The 19291-nt window shown below is 39.9% G+C and overlaps 4 protein-coding genes across 5 annotated transcripts; 1 reads left to right on the top strand and 3 right to left on the bottom strand.

The window, feature by feature from the left end:
- Window positions 1-1894: 1894 nt before the first annotated feature.
- On the bottom strand, window positions 1895-4572 carry LOC104722496 (26S proteasome non-ATPase regulatory subunit 6 homolog). Its single transcript, XM_010440660.3, has 9 exons — window positions 4175-4572; window positions 3974-4088; window positions 3656-3746; window positions 3418-3563; window positions 3108-3327; window positions 2843-2951; window positions 2574-2742; window positions 2284-2468; window positions 1895-2188 (listed from the first exon to the last, which is right to left on the bottom strand). Exons 1-8 carry the CDS (start codon window positions 4311-4313, stop codon window positions 2294-2296), a joined length of 1164 nt encoding a protein of 387 aa, XP_010438962.1. The 5' UTR covers window positions 4314-4572; the 3' UTR covers window positions 1895-2188; window positions 2284-2293.
- A 105-nt stretch (window positions 4573-4677) lies between these two features.
- LOC104722495 (argininosuccinate synthase, chloroplastic) lies at window positions 4678-7843 on the bottom strand. Its single transcript, XM_010440659.3, has 10 exons — window positions 7560-7843; window positions 7267-7322; window positions 7094-7181; window positions 6853-6991; window positions 6677-6725; window positions 6391-6573; window positions 6191-6265; window positions 5914-6099; window positions 5691-5779; window positions 4678-5425 (listed from the first exon to the last, which is right to left on the bottom strand). The coding sequence occupies exons 1-10, from the start codon at window positions 7633-7635 to the stop codon at window positions 4873-4875; spliced, it is 1494 nt and encodes a 497-aa protein (XP_010438961.1). The 5' UTR covers window positions 7636-7843; the 3' UTR covers window positions 4678-4872.
- Window positions 7844-9277: 1434 nt separating this feature from the next.
- LOC147933750 (uncharacterized) lies at window positions 9278-10306 on the top strand. Its single transcript, XM_087472311.1, has 3 exons — window positions 9278-9480; window positions 9658-9744; window positions 9946-10306. The coding sequence occupies exons 1-3, from the start codon at window positions 9278-9280 to the stop codon at window positions 10304-10306; spliced, it is 651 nt and encodes a 216-aa protein (XP_087328437.1).
- Window positions 10307-14367: 4061 nt separating this feature from the next.
- LOC104722494 (conserved oligomeric Golgi complex subunit 2) lies at window positions 14368-19089 on the bottom strand. 2 transcript variants are annotated; one of them, XM_010440657.3, is made up of 12 exons: window positions 18416-19089; window positions 17943-18143; window positions 17298-17634; window positions 16911-17072; window positions 16674-16773; window positions 16376-16585; window positions 16185-16290; window positions 15724-15924; window positions 15459-15563; window positions 15235-15360; window positions 14864-14998; window positions 14368-14764 (listed from the first exon to the last, which is right to left on the bottom strand). In XM_010440657.3, exons 1-12 carry the CDS (start codon window positions 18887-18889, stop codon window positions 14651-14653), a joined length of 2271 nt encoding a protein of 756 aa, XP_010438959.2. In that variant the 5' UTR covers window positions 18890-19089; the 3' UTR covers window positions 14368-14650. The 2 variants fall into 2 exon arrangements, with proteins under 2 accessions (XP_010438959.2, XP_087331309.1); XM_087475183.1 differs by having other exon boundaries at window positions 17298-17639; window positions 18416-18957.
- Between the last annotated feature and the right edge of the window lie 202 nt (window positions 19090-19291).

The raw sequence follows: 19291 nt of genomic DNA, 5'->3' as shown, positions 1-19291 counted from the left end.
AATTGGAGGTGTGCCTTCGTGAAGAGTGATAGCATGTTCGCGGTTTTGAGCTGGTGGTAATCCTTTTGGAGGCGTGAACACGTCTGTAAATTTAGACACTAACTCCACTATTGCAGCATTCTCCTTTCCTTGACTTTTCTGCTCACTCCCCTCGAAAAGAGCCTGAAGTTCAAGAAGATAAACCTCCCCTTTCTTCCTTTTGATGACCTTCCGCATTGCTTTGTCTGAAATTTGTCCCTTAGACAGACTGGGATCTCCAACTATCGTCACCCAAGAGTTGTGGATCTTCCAGCTAAGTTTTAACAATGCCCAGTTCGTCTTCGTATCACCCAACGATGCCAGCCACGGGTATCCTAATGCGACGTCGACGTCATCTTCCAGATCAAACAACAAGTATTCTACCATTATCTCTACTCCTTGAATCTCCAATAAGAGTCCAGAGCATCTACCCTTACTCTTGCAAACTTGGCCATTTGCCATTTTCACTCCGAACTTGCGCGTTGGTGTAACCTGCAGACCAAGTTCTGCTACTAGCTTATCAGAGATGAAGTTGGTGGTTGCTCCCGAATCAAGCAAAATCACCACACCCCTCTTGCCAATGTTTCCTCTCAGCATCAACGACTGCTCTCCAGACATACTACCCATGGAATGTAAGGTTTCCACCTCCGGACTTGCCAGCAATTGTTCTTCTTCTTGTTGTTCTGCTTGGTCTCCCTCACAGTCCTCCATTAAGTCATCACCCTCCGTGACTTCCAGACATTTCAACTTCGGTTTACACCTGTGACCACGAAGCCATTTCTCTCCACAATGCCTGCAAGGGTTAAACCCACGGTTCTCTCCACTCACGCCTGATTTCTTGTAGTCATTGCCATGAGTGAAGGATTGGTTTGTAGGACGGTGTGGTTGCAAAAAGGAGGGTGTCGCCACCACCTTGGGTTGGGTTCGAGCCACAGAACCACCAGACTCACTCTCCTGAGACTCGATGATACGCACGTAATCCACCAGCAGTCTCCACAAAGTTTGTTGGTCTGCATCTAACCACTTGGTCGCGTATGCTCTTTCTGAGCCCCCTTAAAAACGAGGACTCCAACACATCATCAGAGACGTGTGGTAGCTCGACCATCAGCTGCTCAAATTTTTCTCTGTACTCATCCACACTCCCCATTTGGTACAACTGCAACAAGTGGTCGACCGTAGAGTTACCTCTGCTTGACTTAAAACGCTCTCGGTACTTGTTCTTAAAGATCTTCCAGTTGACGATTCCTTCGCGTTCGTGGTAATACCTCCACCACGTAATAGCTTGGCCAGTCAAACAACATATGATTTCGTCTAACTATTCATGCTCGGGAGTTTGGTTTGTGACAAAACATTTCTCGATCCGGAATAATCAGTCATCTGGGTTACTGCCGTCACCCATCGGTAGATCTACTCGTCTGTGAGGCAACTCAACCCTTTTGAAAGGCAAATCGACCCTTTGGCGTGAAGAATCCATCCTTGGCAGAATGGTCGGCAGAGGTAAAATCCCTTCTGTCGGTCGCGGGGTAACATAGGTGAAACCCTTCTCTTGACGGACATGTTCCTCAGTCACAGGAATCGTGCCGAACATATGAGGGTGTTGTCCTGCAATCGGTGTACAGAAACCCACCGGCGTGGTAGATCTACTCTCGACCGGATGCGGGGCAAAAGCACGAACAGACAAGATCAGCTTTTTGATCGATTCCTTGATCTACTGGATGTCAGTGTCATGTCGATCATTGATCTGATCGTGCGATTCTGACTGCCAGGAATGTTCAGCAACGCATGACTCAAGTTCGGAGTTTGTGCTACGCGGCTCCGGAGTAGACGCCATAACTCTCAATGAAAGCACCAATTTGTTAAGTTGAGACAGAAGAGATGAGATAAGATGAGGTATTGACCAAGGCGGCCTTAGAATAAGAGGGAGATAAGGAAATATTTTCTGTTCAAGGATACCCTAATAATGGATCACCCTTTCAATACAACCTTAGTTTAGGACAACATAAATAAACCGACAACATTATTATTATTGAACCCTCTTCTTCTGAAAGAGGCTTTCTCTTCACCTTTTGACTCTTAGCCACTTTCTGTTGACTTCTTCCTCAACCACACTCTAGCCTTCCTCCCACTTGTTCTCTTCTTCTTCTTCATAAAGACCAATGGTACTCTCAGCCTATCAAATACCAACCCAAAAACATCAGGAACATAAAATCTCGAAGCAATCGTAAGGTAATTATCATCGATTAGAGAGAAAACGAGTTACGTTACCATGGCATGCTCAGAGATCGATCACACGAGACAGCTTCTGGATCCGGTTTAACAAGAAATCCCCTTGCTTGATTGTTGCCTGGTAGAGTGCATTCTTTGCATCAGGACGGTTAGTCTCCAGAACACCTGCAACTTTGTCTATCTTGCAGTGAAGCTTCCCAGCAGCAATGAAGCGTGACAGCTCCCTTTAATATTTATTTGAACCCGGTTTTAACTTTCTATTTTATCGATTCTAAAAAAAGAGCTGGCAAACTAAAAAGATACTAGAGAGTTTTCATTAGTGTGCTTACTGATCAATGAAATCCACGGAAACGCCAAAGGCCTTTGCCATGGCTTCAACTGTCACACTCTTGTAAGATTCCAAAAACTGAGAGTAAACCACCGTTCTGACTTCCCTCATGTAGAACCGGAAATGCGGGTACAAATAACGGTCAAACTTTATCTGCTCAGCCATTCCAGCTGACAACATACCCCAATAATGATGTTAGTAAACAATAAACATGCAGACCAAGTAACATGCATGCGGAAATATGACATCTAGTCCTTGTAATGAACTCACCGAATGCTGAGAAAAACGCCTTGTACTGGCACTCATACAAGGAGTTCAGAAATTCAGAAAGGAACGGAATCTTCCCAAGCACGGTTAAGATCTCAGGTGCATCAACAACCTATCAAATTAGTAGGCACTCTATTAGTTTCTCAAGAAGATTCACATCCTCCGGAAGGAATTGCAAAAAAAAAAAAAAAAAGATTCATCACTTCAAAAGTCATCCAAACTTAATTCAGATAACTCGAAGTAGAGGACTGAGCAATTGACAAAATACCTTTTGCTTAAGAGAAACTCTGTCCAGAGTTATGATGCTTGTCAGGACGGTGTAGAATATAAAGGTCTCATATGGAAAAATTTCATATGTTGTGAAGGTTGAGATCGAATCCAGAAATAAGCTGGCAGCCTTCTTAAAGTTTCTGGTGGACATGCAGTACAAACCTTCATAGACCTTCAGCCTGTTCTTCCTCTCCCAGTCACCACCTTCTTCAAACAATCTGGCAAGGCAAAACAGAAAGTGTTAGATCAAAGATTTCCGTTGCATTAACCATCAAGCATAGTCTCGATGCAGCCAAACTGACACTTACTTTTTGGCTTTGTCAATGCTCTTTGATACCAGGTCGAAGTCCATATAGAAAAAAGCAAGCTGCAATGTATAGAACACCAAGTCCATCTTTTGCCCAACAGCTACAGTTTTCCCTTCAGTGAGTTTTAGCTGCTCCAAAGCTTTCTCCTAGAATTACAACCCAAAAAAATTTAATGGCCAAGGAAGTTCTCTGAAGTAAGCATAACTAATAACTAATGACAATGCTCAAATTCACATACCTTATCACTAATCCTGATGAAATACAGAGCCTTAGCAAGATGAGCTTCACGCACTTCACTTTCACCCAAATTTTCTTCTGCGTCAGCAATCCTAAACAAAGGAGAAGGACACGAAAATGTAAGAAAACAATCAAACACAATAAATCATCGAAACACAAAAAGAAACATAGAGTTTCCCAAAATCTTTACATGAACTACACAGTAACATAGAGATTCCCAAAGCAAAACACAATTCGAGACCTCAAATTCTACAGTGTTGCCTTACATCAATCTAAACCCAAAATTTCAAAAATAGGAATACGAATCAAGGAAACTTACTTCTCGTCAAGCTTCTTAAGCTCCTCCTCGTTAGCGGTCCGCATGATATCTAACAAGCTCTGATCCAAATCCAGAACCGAAGTAGCCGCTAGGGTTTCGTACAAGGGAGCCATACCTAAGAAAAATACAAACCCAAAACATCAGGAATATAAAACCTCGAAGGTAATTGAAATCGATTCGAGAGAAAACGAGTTACGTTACCATCGGATTTGATATAATCTAAAACCTCAGACTTGAGCTGGACTTTCTCTATGTCAGGAACATCGGGATGAGTGAGGAGGAAGAGCTTGTTGGCTAGAATGAGATGAGGCTGTTGAGATCCTTCAGCACCACCGTCCATGGTAAAATCAGAAAAGCGACTTGGATCTGAGAGAGAGAGAGAGCAAAAAAAAAAAAGAGAGAAGTGTTTGCTTGAACAAGGAGGAAGAGCATGGGTTTTGTGTAAATTATTTATATATTATTAAAAATAAAAAATAAAAAGTATACATCGCATTATCATAATATTAAAAAATTTAAATCTAACAAAAAAAAATGTAAATTTATGATTTGATCAAAAAAAAGCAAGATAAATATTTCATTGTAAAATTGTTAAATGAAATGGAAATTCATATTTTAATATTTTTATCCAACAAAAGTCTTTTAATCTGATATATATTTATACAAAAAAAAAAAAAACTTGCAAATGATTTCAGAAAATAGGAGAATTTTAAATGCAGATGTAAGTCTCAGCATTAACAGAAAAATATAAATCAAGAGTTACACATGTCATAGAAGAGAAGCAAATTATTCAATTTCTATAACTTCTCCAAAATGATAGAATTATTTCGACATTTATTGCAAAGTGGTGTTCTTATGTCAGGCTCTCAATTCCAAGTAGACACATGAGAATGAAACCCTTTCTAGATTCCTTTCTCAAGCATTGCTCTAACTCTCATAGGAAGCCCGTAGAGACGGATGAACCCTGCTGCATCAGCTTGGTTATAGATTTCACTCCCTTCAAACGAAGAGATGTCCTGTCTATACAGACTGTTCGGACTCTGACGCCCTGTAACCGACACAGATCCTTTGTACAGCTTCAGTGACACGGATCCCGTGGTTTTCTCAGTTATCTTCTCCATGAAGGCGTTTATGGACTCCCTAAGCGGATCGAACCATCTCCCCGCATAGACCATCTCTGTGTATTTCAGTGCTAATGAGTCTTTTACCTGAATACTCTCTCTGTCTAGGGTGAGTGATTCTAGTTCCTGTACTGCTGCAAACAGGATGGTGCCTCCGGGAGTTTCATACACACCTCGTGATTTCATCCCGACCAGACGGTTCTCTACCATGTCGATTCGCCCAATCCCGTGTTTTCCTCCTATTGTGTTTAGCTCGGTCAGAAGTGCGGCTGGACTCAGAGGCTTCCCGTTCAATGCCACTGGAAGTCCAGATACTATCCCGATCTCGATGTATCTGTTCAAGTATCAAAAGTTAGGATGCAAATTGTAAAATCCATACTCTTGGTAAATAAATTTCACAGCAGCTAAACCAGTTAACTCCTTCATACAGCAAAAACTACACATCATAGAGAGACTTGATTAACGAGGCTAAGTTGTGAGCTCTGTAGCTAACCGACTCAACTCAAAGTTTTTTAACTATCAACACAGCTACAAACCACCTAGGATAACAGAAGGACTCTAAGAAATTCCGACCAGAGGTTTAGATAAAAGCAACTTACTCAGGCTGATCGGGAGCATCTTCAGGATCTACAGTTAACATGTACATATCTTTCTTCGGCTCATTTGCTGGATCTTCCAATATATCACCCTTTCAACAAAACAAAACAAAAGTTTGATATCAGAGCATGAGACACATTAGTATGAGATGAGCAATGTGACAAACTGAATCAATTTGTTGTATCCAAAAAGGAAATGCGAACCACCATCTGTCTTTTACTTTACCTCATGACTAATGTGCCACAAGTTCCTATCCCGGCTGTAAATAGATTTCTTTGTCGCTGTGATAGGAACGTTATGCTTTTTCGCATACTCAATAGCATCTTCTCTGCCTTGGATGTCCCATTCTCTCCATGGTGCCACAACTTGAAGTTCAGGGTTAAGCGAAAAGAAGGTGAGCTCAAACCGAACCTGGTCAATCAATCAGTACAGAAAGTAATGTAAGAATCAATGTGTGTGTTTTTCCAATGTGACACATTAGCAAGACATTCCAAGTACATGCCTGGTCATTTCCTTTGCCAGTACACCCATGGGCAACGGCATCAGCTCCAACCTCTGCTGCTACATCAACCATGGCCTAATCATGTAGAAATAGTATTAGACTATTAGTGACAATAAAATAATCAAAAAGATGTATACAGATATTAGAAATATTGGGGGTTCCCTCACAACTCAATCATATAAAACAAAAGGAAATGTTACCTTAGCAATGACAGGCCGAGCCATGGAGGTACCAAGTAAGTACTTTCGTTCATAGATGGCACCAGCTCTAAGACAAGGGAATATGTAGTCTTTAACAAACTCCTCTGTGAGATCCTTAACGACCAACTGAGAAGCTCCACTGGCCTTTGCCTTTCGTTCTAAACCATCCAACTCTTGTACACCCTTCATATCAGCCATTGAGATGATGAGACGACATACGTAAAATGCAAAACGAAACTTTAAATATCAGCATAAACATGTCACGTTTGGCATTTTTGTAATGTACCTGACCAACATCGGCAGTGAAACACACAACTTCACAACCATAATTCTCCCTACAAAACAATAGAGTTACATATTAATAACTTCCATGAAAATATTAGCATCGAAGCAATCTAAACTAGTTGTTTGATAACCACAAGATGATCCAAAATGTAATCTTGCTATGGAACGATGACATACTTCAGCCATGGAACGATGACAGAGGTGTCTAAGCCACCACTGTAAGCTAGAACGACTTTTTTCAATTTTCCACGAAGTCCAGCCTCCTTAGAATCAGTAGCCAGTGGGGTTCCATCACTGGAGAGAACAGCTCGGATAGCTGTGCAAGTATTCAAAGACCACAAAGTGTTTATAACGTACTTCATCAAGAGGGGACAAAGAAATAAGTTTTTAAAGGAAATGGGCTTGATTGAAACTTCACCTTGATTCTTCTTGCAGCTGGTGCGGGATGGGGAAGCATGACCGGTAACAACGGCATTGCCAACAAGCTGGCTTCGTCTCACAGATAACTGCGATTCCAGAGTAAGAAATAAAGAACCGCCCGAGAAAACAACAAGCATTATTGTTAAATTCCAATCACAAGTAAGTAAGTACCTCTTGGAACTGGGAAGTGGTTCTTGGACAAGCTACATTCTGACATTTTGAGCTACCTGCGAAAAACACATATCAGGTATCAAAACAAGACCACGATTAAAACCTGTTGGAACATCTATCAGATATCAATCAATCAATCAATCACTCTAAGAGTCCCATTTGCAAGTATACGGGGGTTAAAACAGACATTAGAAACGGCGGTAACTGTCGGAAAAATGGAGTATAACTTATAAACAAAGGAAACGAAGCTGAGTAGATGAGAAATGAAGGGGGAGAGAGAGTGAGAGAAGAACCATTGTGGGAGCTACGGAATAAGAGAGCAGAGGAAGAAGAAGAAGAAGGAAACGAAGTCGCCGAGATTTCAGCCATGTAAGATTATTCTTCTGGGATTTTTTTTTTTTTTTGTCTCTTTTGTCTGCGGTTGGTTGTGTTCTTCGACAATGGGGTTTGGTGCTCTCTTATTAGGTAGTAAGTAGATCCAATAGTGCCAACAGTGTTCTCTAGGGTTTTCTTTCTGTATTCGCGGCGGCGATCTCGTTTTTCTTTTAATTCTTTTTGTTTTTTTTTTGTTCAAAATATAGAAAACGTTTTCCATATTCCATATATCGAAACGTGGACAAAAAAAATAAAAAAATGTTGACTTACTATTTATTTTCTCTGAATTCCTCCAATTATTGTAAACTAATTGTTGTAAAACACTTGGAATGTATCTTCCATAACCGGTCCATACACGACCCGTACAGGATCCATGTATGTCAAAGGCAATAAGGCCCGTTGGCCATCTCCTTTATACTTAGTCGATTTAGGTTTTGGGCTTTGCTTTTTCCTATATATATGTAACCTCATTCGATTTATCAATAATAATAAGATAAGAGATTTAAACCATCAAATTCTCTAGTTCCATAACAAGTTATCAACACGATCGTTCTAAAGATCCAACTGAGTAAAACCCCATAAACCCTAAACCGCCGCCTCTCCTCTTTTGTTATTCCCTGAACCCTACTTCCCATACTAGCTCACGATCAACCCCTGTTCGTGACTAGTCCTTGTTCGAGAGAAGGGCGCCATTCGTGATCGGTTCGTTGTCCAGTACCAGATCGAGGTTCGTGGTTCGTGATCAAGGGAAAATCTGAGGTCTTTAGCTCCCAGATCAAAACCGGTCAACCTCTATTGGTGTTAAGGTAATATCGGACCTATTAGGACACATATAATCAAACCTGATCTTAAAACTATTGAACCCTAAAACTTATAAGTACACAATCAAACAAACAAGTTTATAAGCTTTCAAATCCCTAAACTGTAAAACTTTAAAATCGGATGTTTAGGGTTGCTAGATTGATTGTGAATTGAACCATACACAACTATATCAAGATTAAAATCCGGTTGATTGTTTGATTGCTTGAAACCTTAGAACCAAATTCTAAAATCCGAATTCCTTATGATTAAAAGTTTAGGGTTGTTTGATTGTTTGTTTGTTGCATAAGAACCCTAGAACTAAACTATTAAATCTGAAATTCATAGAAGAAAATTTAATCTAATTGTTCTAAGGATTAAATCCGATTTAGGTATTTGAGAAATTCAAACTCTAAAACTAAGAAATTAAAATCGGAAATTTTATGTGTTTGCATAAAATAAATTAGGATAACTTCTAAAATTATTATAATCATTATCTTAAAAGTTTAAGAAATATTTCCTAAAATTTTTGTTGTTATCTAATCATAAGAAAAAGGAAATCCAATATAGTAAAAAGGAAAATTTCTAAAACTCAAAACTATTTAAGAAAAACGAAATTGTTGCATGCTAGTATCTATCTAAGTTTGTTGTTTTGCATGCATGATTAAACCACGAATTTTGAGTGAAAGTGTTGGGCATGGTTTGGTCTCATTACCGCATGACCCTATGTATTTGACATGGTTCGGTCTCATTACCGCATGTCCTATTAAGTGATTGCATGGATCGGTCTCATAATACCGCATGCTAATGAACGGTTGTCTATTTCTGTATTATGCAGATGGCAAGGCTTAACAATCTTGACTATGTTGCCTTGAATGCCTTTGGAGACAATTACTTGCAATGGGAATTGGACACAAAGAACATGTTGAAGTCAAAGGACTTATTTAAGTGCATTGAGGAAGGTTATGAACCATCTAATAAGCAAAAGTACAAGGCCATTATGCATATGCGCCATCACCTTGCTGAAAGTCTCAAGAATCAGTACCTCACCATAGAGGATCCACTTGACCTTTGGACAGAGCTGAAAAGCAGATATGGACACCAAAAGACAGTGCTCCTCCCAAAGGCTCAATTTGATTGGAAAAACCTAAGGATCCATGACTACAAATCCGTGGATGAGTATAACTCAGAGCTTTTTAAGATTGTCTCAATCCTTAGGTTGTGTGGTACTGAGGTGACCAAGAATGAGCTGCTAGAGAAGACATTCTCTACTTTTGACACTAACAACATACTGCTTCAGCAACAGTACCATGAAAAGGGGTTTAAAACCTATGCAGACCTAATCTCGTGTTTGCTGCTAGCTGAGCAGAACAATGAGCTATTGATGATGAATAGTGCATTGTGACCTCCTGGTACAGCCCCATTACCAAAAGCTCACAAGGTTGATTTCGCATAGAAAAATCCTCAAGAGCCAAAGGAGACCAAGGAGTCTAACTATGTCCATAGGGACAAGAGTGGTCGTGGCCGTGGAGGACGTGATGGTTTTGGTCGTGGCACTTACCAAGGATATAAGTCCGGTGGTCAGGGCCGTGGTAACCGATCCGGTTTCGGCCGTGGTCGGGGTAGAGGTCGTGGGGCATTCAAGCCACAACCAAAGACCAAGTCCACTTGCCATAGATGTGGTTTAGAGAACCATTGGTTTAAGAATTGCAGAACTCCTAAGCATTTTGTTGATCTCTATCAAGAGAGCTTGAAGAAAAATTCAGAGGCTAACCTGGTTCATCTCGATGGTGAAGATGATTTTGACCATGAGAAGGATGATCTATTTGATCATGAGACCTCCGATTGTTTAGGAAAGGATATGTGAACTCAAAATGTTGTTTTGGTTTAATTTCTATGCTTTATGTTTTTACATTTAATAGGATTATTTTGTAGAATGATTATTTGGTTTAAATTCAAAGTTATTTCATTTCCTTCAATATATTGTTTAAAACAAAAATTATTGTCATTATAGAAATGGCTGAGGACAAAAGTGAACTTGTGGTGGATAGTGGATCCAGCCACACAATCTTGAAGGATAAGAGATACTTTATTAATCTCATAATGAAAAATGCCAATGTTAGTACAATTGCGGGTATAGCAAGCCTTATAGAGGGCTACGACCAGGCTCATATATTATTACCTAATGGCACACATCTTGAACTAAGTGATGCCTTGTATTCACCCAGCTCTAAGAGAAGCTTATTGAGCTTTAAGGACATTCGATTGAATGGTTATCATGTTGAAACAAAGGGTGAAGGAGATAAATAATTTCTATATATTACTGAAATTGTACAAGGACATAAGAAAGTCCTAGAGATTATACCTGCACTAGCCACTGGTCTTTACCATGCTAAGATTAACATGATAGAATCTAACTTGGCAAAGAATAAAATGTTCAATGAACAGTTCACTCTATGGCATGAACGGCTTGGCCATCCGGGTTCTAACATGATGCGTAAGCTTATTATGAATTCAAATGGGCACACTCTTAAAGAGAGAAAAGTTATCCCTAAGAATCTCACGTGTGTAGCATGTGCACAATGGAAACTTATTATAAGGCCATCACCAACAAAAGTACATAAAGAAACTTTGCATTTTCTGGAAATGATACAAGGGGACATATGTGGACCTATACACCCACCTTGTGGGACGTTTAGGTACTTTATGGTCCTTATTGATGCATCGACCAGATGGTCGCATGTTTGTTTGCTATCCACAAGGAATCTAGCATTTGCTAGGCTGTTGGCTCAAGTTATAAGACTAAGAGCACATTTTCCAGATTTTCCACTTAAGACTATAAGTCTAGACAATGATGGTGAATTTACATCCCAAGCGTTTAATGAATACTGTATGTCCATGGGGGTGAGTGTGGAACATCTTGTGGCACATGTCCATACACAGAATGGATTAGCTGAATGCTTCATTAAACGTATTCAATTGATTGCTCGGCCATTGCTAATGAGGTCGAAGCTTCCTGTGTCGGCTTGGGGACGCGCTGTATTACATGCAGCAGAGCTTATACGCATTAGGCCATCTAGTGAACATAAGTATTCACCATCCCAACTATTAATGGGTCATGAGCCAGACATATCCCATCTCAAAACATTTGGGTGTGCCGTTTATGTACTGATTGCTCCACCACAGAGAACTAAGATGGGACCTCAAAAGAGGATGGGAATATATGTTGGATATGAGTCTCCTACCATTATTAAGTATCTTGAGCCAACTACAGGAGATTTATTTAAGGCTAGATACGCGGACTGTCAATTTACAGAATCCGAATTTCCTTTGTTGGGTGGAGAGACAAGCAAGCTGGTTAAAGAATTAACATGGAATCAAACATCCTTAAATTGGAAAGATCCTCGAACTCTAGCATGTGATGCAGAGGTTCAAAAGATTATTCATTTGCAAAAGCTAGCTAATCAATTGCGAGATTCCTTTGCTGACCCAAACAGAATAACAAAATCGTACATACCAGCTTGTAATGCACCAGTACGTATTGATGTTCAGAAGGAACACAATCAAGTTGCTACAGAGTCTAAGCCACGTTTAAAACGAGGTAGACCATTAGGTTCCAAAGATAAGAACCCTCAGAAATCTAAGAAAGATGCAAATCAAACCGAGGTTAAGGAAATTACAGACATGGCCGCGACAAATCCTAAGGTACCAAATGAGGTTTGGGACGCTGAACCTCAAGGTCCTGAAGGTATTGATAATAATGAGATCTCAGTCAATTATATCATGTCTGGAATTCAATGGAACCGTAAGAATGTCGAGATTGATGAAGTATTTGCATATAAGGTAGCACTTGAGATAAATGAGGATCATGAACCCACGTACATATTAGAGTGCACTCAAAGTAAAGTTTGGCTAAAGTGGAAAGAAGCCATTGACGTGGAGTTAAACTCTTTAAAGAAGAGGAGTGTGTTTGGTCCTATTTTAAGGACACCATTCAATATAAAACCAGTAGGACATAAGTGGGTCTTTGTAAGAAAGAGAAATGAGAGTAATGAAATCGTGAGATATAAGGCACGGCTTGTAGCACAAGGATTCTCTCAAAGACCAGGAATAGATTATGAGGAGACATACTCCCCTGTGATGGATGCAATGACTTTTAGATATCTAATAAGTCTGGCTATAAGAGAAAAAACTGGATTTGCGGTTAATGGATGTTGTAACCGCATACTTATATGGTCCACAGGATAATGAAATTTATATGAGATTAGCAGAGGGTTTTGAGCTTAAAGATAAGAGTGGTTCTCGAGAACAGTACTGCATAAGGCTGAACAAATCCCTTTATGGACTGAAACAAAGTGGACGAATGTGGTACAATAGACTAAGTGAGTACCTAGCCAAAGAGGGCTATAAGAATGACCCAATCAGTCCATGTATTTTTATAAAGAAGTTTGCAAACAAAGGGTTTGTAATAATAGCAGTGTATGTGGATGATTTAAACATCCTTGGAACCTCTGGTGAAATTGCCCAAACAGTAGAATATCTCAAGAAAGAATTTGAAATGAAAGACCTAGGTAAGACTAAGTTCTGTTTGGGATTGCAGCTTGAGTACATTGATAATGGAATCCTTGTGCATCAAATGGCATATACAGAAAAGGTACTCAAGAGGTTTAATATGGACCAAGCTCACCCATTTACCAGCCCAATGGTTGTGAGGAGTCTTGATTTGGATAAAGATCCATTTGGTCCAAAGAAGGCCGATGAGGAAGTTCTCGGTCCTGAAGTGCCATACCTCAGTGCTATAGGAGCGTTAATGTTCTTGGCTAGCCACACTAGACCGGACATATGTTTTGCCGTGAACCTCCTAGCAAGATTTAGTTCTTGTCCGACTAAAAGGCACTGGAACGGTGTTAAGCATGTTCTGCGTTACCTACAAGGGACGACAGACTTTGGTTTATTTTATACTAACTATAACCAAGAAGGTTTAGTTGGTTTTGCTGATGCAGGTTACTTATCGGATCCGCACAACTCAAGGTCCCAGACCGGTTATGTTTTTACTCACGGCGGTACGGTGATCTCATGGCGTTCTATGAAGCAAAGCATTGTGGCCACTTCGTCTAACCATGCGGAGATCCTAGCAATTCATGAAGCCGGACGTGAGTGTGTTTGGTTGAGGTCAATGACTCAACATATCAGGACAGATTGTGGCATGATCGACGACAAGGAAGCAACGGTCATATACGAAGACAATACGGCCTGCATCGCACAGCTCAAGGAAGGATACATCAAGGGAGATCGGACGAAGCACATCCTACCCAAGTTCTTCTTCACACATGAACTACAAAAGGCCGGAGAAGTTCAAGTGGTGCAAGTTCAATCATGCGATAACTCACCCGATCTCTTCACTAAGGCATTACCGACAACTACATTCAAGAAGCTCATGCACCAGATTGGAATGCGGAGGCTTAAGGACTTTAGGGATGCTTAGAACAGGGGGAGCAATGCGTGTTGTACTCTTTTTCCTTCACCATGGTTTTGTCCCATTGGGTTTTCCTGGTACGGTTTTAATGAGGCAGCACCCCCAAGCGTATTGCATCAATCCCTTAGCATCGGCACGGTTATGTCATCCAAAAGGAGTGTTGTAAAACACTTGGAGTGGATCTTTCATAACCGGTCCATACAGGACCCATGTACGTCCAAAGCAATAAGGCCCGTTGGCCATCTCCTTTATACTTAGTCAGTTTAGGTTTTGGGCTTTGCCTTTACAATTAATATGTAACCTCATTCGATTTATCAATAATAATAAGATAAGATATTTACACCATCAAATTCCCTAGTTCCATAATAATAGAGATTTTGAATGGCAATATTAAAATATCAATTTAGTTTGTGTCAGACCATTGACAATTTCTTTGGTTTTACACAAAAAACTAGAAAAATAAAAGTTTCATTCCCTCTGATGCGTGTTATATACTTAAAATGAAAGTAGTCCTACAAAAGATTAGAATGGCCAAAGCTGGCACTATGTCATGAATCTCTCAATCATAATCCAACTTCGGAAAACACCCCTCTCTTTCAACAAAACTCTCTTCCTCTTCTCTTCACGATTATAACAACCAGACACAAGCAACAAAAAGAAGAAGAGGCGATTACGTTTCTTTATTATAAGACATGATACCCCGTGATGATGTTTATAAAAATGCAGCGTGAGTCCTCAGACACTGATCGTGTTTTGCTTATCCGCTGGTGCAACGCATTGCCAAAAGGAACAGTAAGCCGGGATATCTGCCGGTTTCAACCCCAGTGCAGAAATGTTTCGGCCATACTCCTGGCAAGATATTTAGCCAGATGATGTTACTTCCTTGGAAACTAAAATTTGCAGGTAATATATACTAATCCCACATTCAAACTCACTAAAGAGGGTTACCTGAATATCAAGGAACAACTGCATACACATCTTGTCTGTTTCAGACACATTTTGATCAGAAACACCTGATGCTGCACCTGCTCGTCTCTGTGCATTTTGACGTAATTTCTGAAGCGATGACTCTGTTTTTCTTGCCTGTTACATAATACAATCAGTATCTCTACCGCCTTTCACCACAACATATAAATTACTCACCATTTCTGCATCTTTATATAGCAATAACTGAATTTGAAAACGAATTTTAGGGACAGAGAAAATGATTGTCCAAATCCTATTTTTAGTTTTGGGTAATTTCCTAAAAGAGTGTTATAAATCTCAGTTTCATTATATACTAATCAAAAATCAAAAAGTATTTATAACAGAGTACTTACCACGCTAACAAGTTCAGCTGCTAATTCATAATACCGCCTGGTAATTTCAGTGACAGTACCATGCAGTAATTCCTCCCTTATTTTTTCGGTCAAGTAATGTCTAGCCTTATCTCCCTCCAAAAAAGCCTTGTAAAAGAGAAGGTGCAAAAATCCACACTTCAGAATTTCACCAGTCAAGTTATTATGAACTTTTAATAATCGCAACACCAAAGCTGAATGAATACCTTTACAGGACGCAATAGCCCGACGACGTATGGTGAGTGCCTAACAGGGAGTGGCTTATTAGTCATCCTATATGTAGCGGTTATTCCCTTGAGCTGCCTTAGGTCCTATAGGAGAGAAGAAAACATTTAACATTACAGAGTTAAACATGTGTGATACATGGAGAATACCTCCAAACTAATTCAGCAATACTACAAGTTATACACAACATTAATGCTCACTAATGCAGTCAAACAAATCTGGATCTAATGCTTTTCAGAGCTTTACCTCAACAGATTTATCAACAACGACGTCAATTATTGTCTTGGTAACTAAAGGTAGGACTTTCTCTAATGATGCCCCACCCTGTTCTATGCTCATTTTCACTACATCAAGAACTTCAGTGGAGCATGAAGTTAAATACTGTGATATTTGTCCAATGTAATCGCCACAAACTTCTGAGACTAGACAATTTACATCATGTATAACCTGCCAGGAAGGAAACGTGTAAATATTCCAAAAAATCAAATGATCAACCAATTGGTCTATTCGTGTATAGTAAAGCAGATATTCCGAGTTTACTTATTTTCCACAGCATTTTTTTCATTCTATTCTAAACATAATGGAAATTAAGCTAGCCCACAGGCACAGAACATAACTGCAGCTGATAGTACACATAAAACTCCCGAAATCCCAAAATGTCCAAAACAAGTGGAGCTCAGAAACATTCCACATAAGAAATAACTTACATATACAAAATCTTCTGCAGTGGCTGAAACTGCCCATCCACAACCAGGAGTCGGGTTGGCATTACTCTTTCTAGTATTCAGCGCAGATGACACCCACATGCTATATCTACATGTCATTAACACATAATCAAATTTACAATTGAAACAAAAACTAGTAAACGTGGATAATATTATAGTCGAATTTCACAAACCTCGAAAGAAGCTGCAAGGTCAAGCGAAGAAATTTATCAGCAGCAGAGAAAACGAGAACATCTTCTTTCCAGCATGACCGCAAGCACTCCAGAAGGGTACCACTCTGTCTGAGAATTAAGTTGAGCAAACTTTGTTTATCTGAATCCTGAATGAAAACCAGAGATGGGGAAGTAAGAGCAGAATCCAAGGCTCCAGCTATCTCCTGGAACCTGAAATTACGCATATTTGAGTTAGAGAAGCTGAGAAACCACTAATCTAATGGTAAAACGACAGCCATCTATGATGTTTCTAAAGTACCTCAGTGAAAAATATACTCCCACATTCCATTGCTTCATGAATTCCATGTATATAGCTTCAGCTCGAAACTTAGTTACAGCAGACCTTGACGGACAATAACCTTCATAAGAAGTATATGGTATGAGTCAACTGAAAAAGATTCAGATTATCACCTAGTATTAACTTATGTTTTATGCTCATATAAGCCACATTAATATATGATCAAGCTCAGAGGAAGATAAACATCAGTTACTCTACCTTCAAGATATGCCAGGAAATCCAAGCTTGCCTTGTAATTCTTCAAGAACTCTGTAGGCCTTCCAGGAGAAAATGCTCCTGGTTTGACTTTCTGGATTGCCGAAAGAACTTCTTTCAGGATTGAATTTGCCAAGAAGTTGAAGACGTGTAAACCCGATTTGTCTTTTTTAGCACAAGATACCAAGCAAAGAGTACGATGAGTGAAATATAAAACAACACCACTTAGAAGGAAATAAGCCATGAAACCTAGGTTACTGTGTTAATGGGGTAAAAAAAATTCTTCAAATGTTAACAGGAAAACAAATGTTCTTGACAAACATCGAACTTGAAAAAAGCAAATTGGATGTCTACAACATATATGATCACACAGCGATTTTAGCGAATTACCCGTTGAAGATATTTCTAGCAGCATTTTACAGTCCTTCGCAATAAAATGCTTGATCTGTTTGTAATCGTTTTCAAGTTCATCTCCGGATGTTCCAGCAGCATCCGTTGATGTTTCATGTGTGATGATTTTATGTATAAATGGAGCCACAACCGTTGTACGGAAAATTTCTTCTGCATTGTTGGTGTTATCAATGGCAGCGTATGCACGTAAGCAGTTGTAAAGGACACTTGTATCCCTGTTGTTTAGCCCATCAATGAAGCAATGACCCAGGCTAGCATCCAATAACACACTAGCGCTCTGAATCCTCTTCTCCATGTTTTCAATGAAAGGCAGGTTCTGTACTGGCATAATAGAAAAAAGTAGTGAGCAACAGTCATCAGACTTTCTATTGTCTTCTGAGGCGAACAAGTATACTGGAGTTTTCCAAAACACCAGAGATTTCTGAAGATTTTTTACTATGTAACATTTCATGTAACCCATTTTTTTTGTCAGCAATCTTCACAAAGCCAATGAATTGATTCCCAACACACTACTGCTAAATGCAGTAAAAGGAAGAGAGGTTCATTTCTGATGCAATCTATAATGAGACTAGGAATTGGGACTATGCAAAAAAAAAAAAGAAGAAGTAAATGCATGATGGAGACCTGTGCATGAGCCATATAGAACTTGAGCCGATTCATTTCACTAGCTATTCTTTCGAGAAGCATGCTCTGGGTTTCTCTCATGGTTGTGCCATCTTGCTGCGTAGAATTCTCATCATTCATAGAAATCCTTCCCATGGAATTCGCATCCTCGTTTTGCCAGTCAGAAGGAGTACTTGGTAGAACTTTAATAAGCTTTTCAACCTACAATTACAATGAATACGCATTATTTACGTCGTCAAGCATTCAGATTATCTAAAAGCAATGGAGCAACATCTTTGCTCAGCATAAACGTAAAACAATGCATAACCATTACGGATCAAAACCAATTGAAAATATAATAGAAATTAATCATTGGAGAGTAGACTAAGAAGATCGACAAGCTTACATAAACCCTGTTATCTAGATCTCTAATAACCGACGACAAGAAGACTCGAGATTACGCTTATTAAGATTGAGAAATCAGAATTTTGGACCTTGGATACCACATGAAATGTGTCGAGCAACAATTCGAGAACCTCCCTAGCAGCAGCAGCATCAGAGCGTTGCTGCAACCCATTCCTTAGTGCGAAAAGCGCGGCCTCAACAGATCCACGAAATGCAGTGATCTTCTCACGGAGCTCAAGAAGCGGAGCGCGCATACGGACAACAGCCGCATCGATGTCGACGAGCTTAGTGCTTAAATTGACGAAATCGGCGTAGTCTCGGTTGATGAGATCAACAAGTTCACGGTTAAGGGATGCAAGGTGGGACCGGAGCTCGGATCGGAGAGTGTCAAAGGGAACGAATGTACGGAGCTCTGAGATGTAGGACTCGGAGTCGAAGCCAGGGGAAAGGAAGAGGGAAGGCTTGAACCAAAGAGGATGGGAGTCGTAAGGATCCGAGAAGAAGTCTGTGGCGGATCTCGGTGCTGGCGACGGCGACGACGACGTGGTGACCAGATCTGACATTTTTTTCGCTTCGCTGATCCCTCCTCTGAGTGGGAAATGGCTTCCAGACTTCAGTTATACATCTGTGTGTGGACTGCTTGCCGAATCCATGTTATAGAGATGAACTGCGTGTCGGCAGCACAAGTGCCTGCTCAATTTAACCTAACCGGACGATTAAATAATTCGGTTTGGTCGACCCTGTGAAATCGGTATGTATGTATGATTTGGGAAATTTTTTTTACAAAACATATTGGCGCCTGATTTAGTATCATTCGGGATTTTTTACTGTATATATCATCTAGGAAAATTTATTAACAGTAATAAATATTGCTAACGTGAAAAATCGCAGCTAAATAATTGTATATGGTGTTATTAGTATTTAATCAAGCTTAAAGCTTAACCGTAATTAAAATCAAGGTGGAG

This window comes from Camelina sativa, chromosome 11 (genome assembly GCF_030686135.1).
Source record: "Camelina sativa cultivar CO46 ecotype springtype chromosome 11, ASM3068613v1".
NCBI lineage: Eukaryota > Viridiplantae > Streptophyta > Magnoliopsida > Brassicales > Brassicaceae > Camelina > Camelina sativa.
The sequence above is the reverse complement of the archived record's forward strand: the minus strand, read 5'-3'. Positions and strand labels throughout refer to the sequence as shown.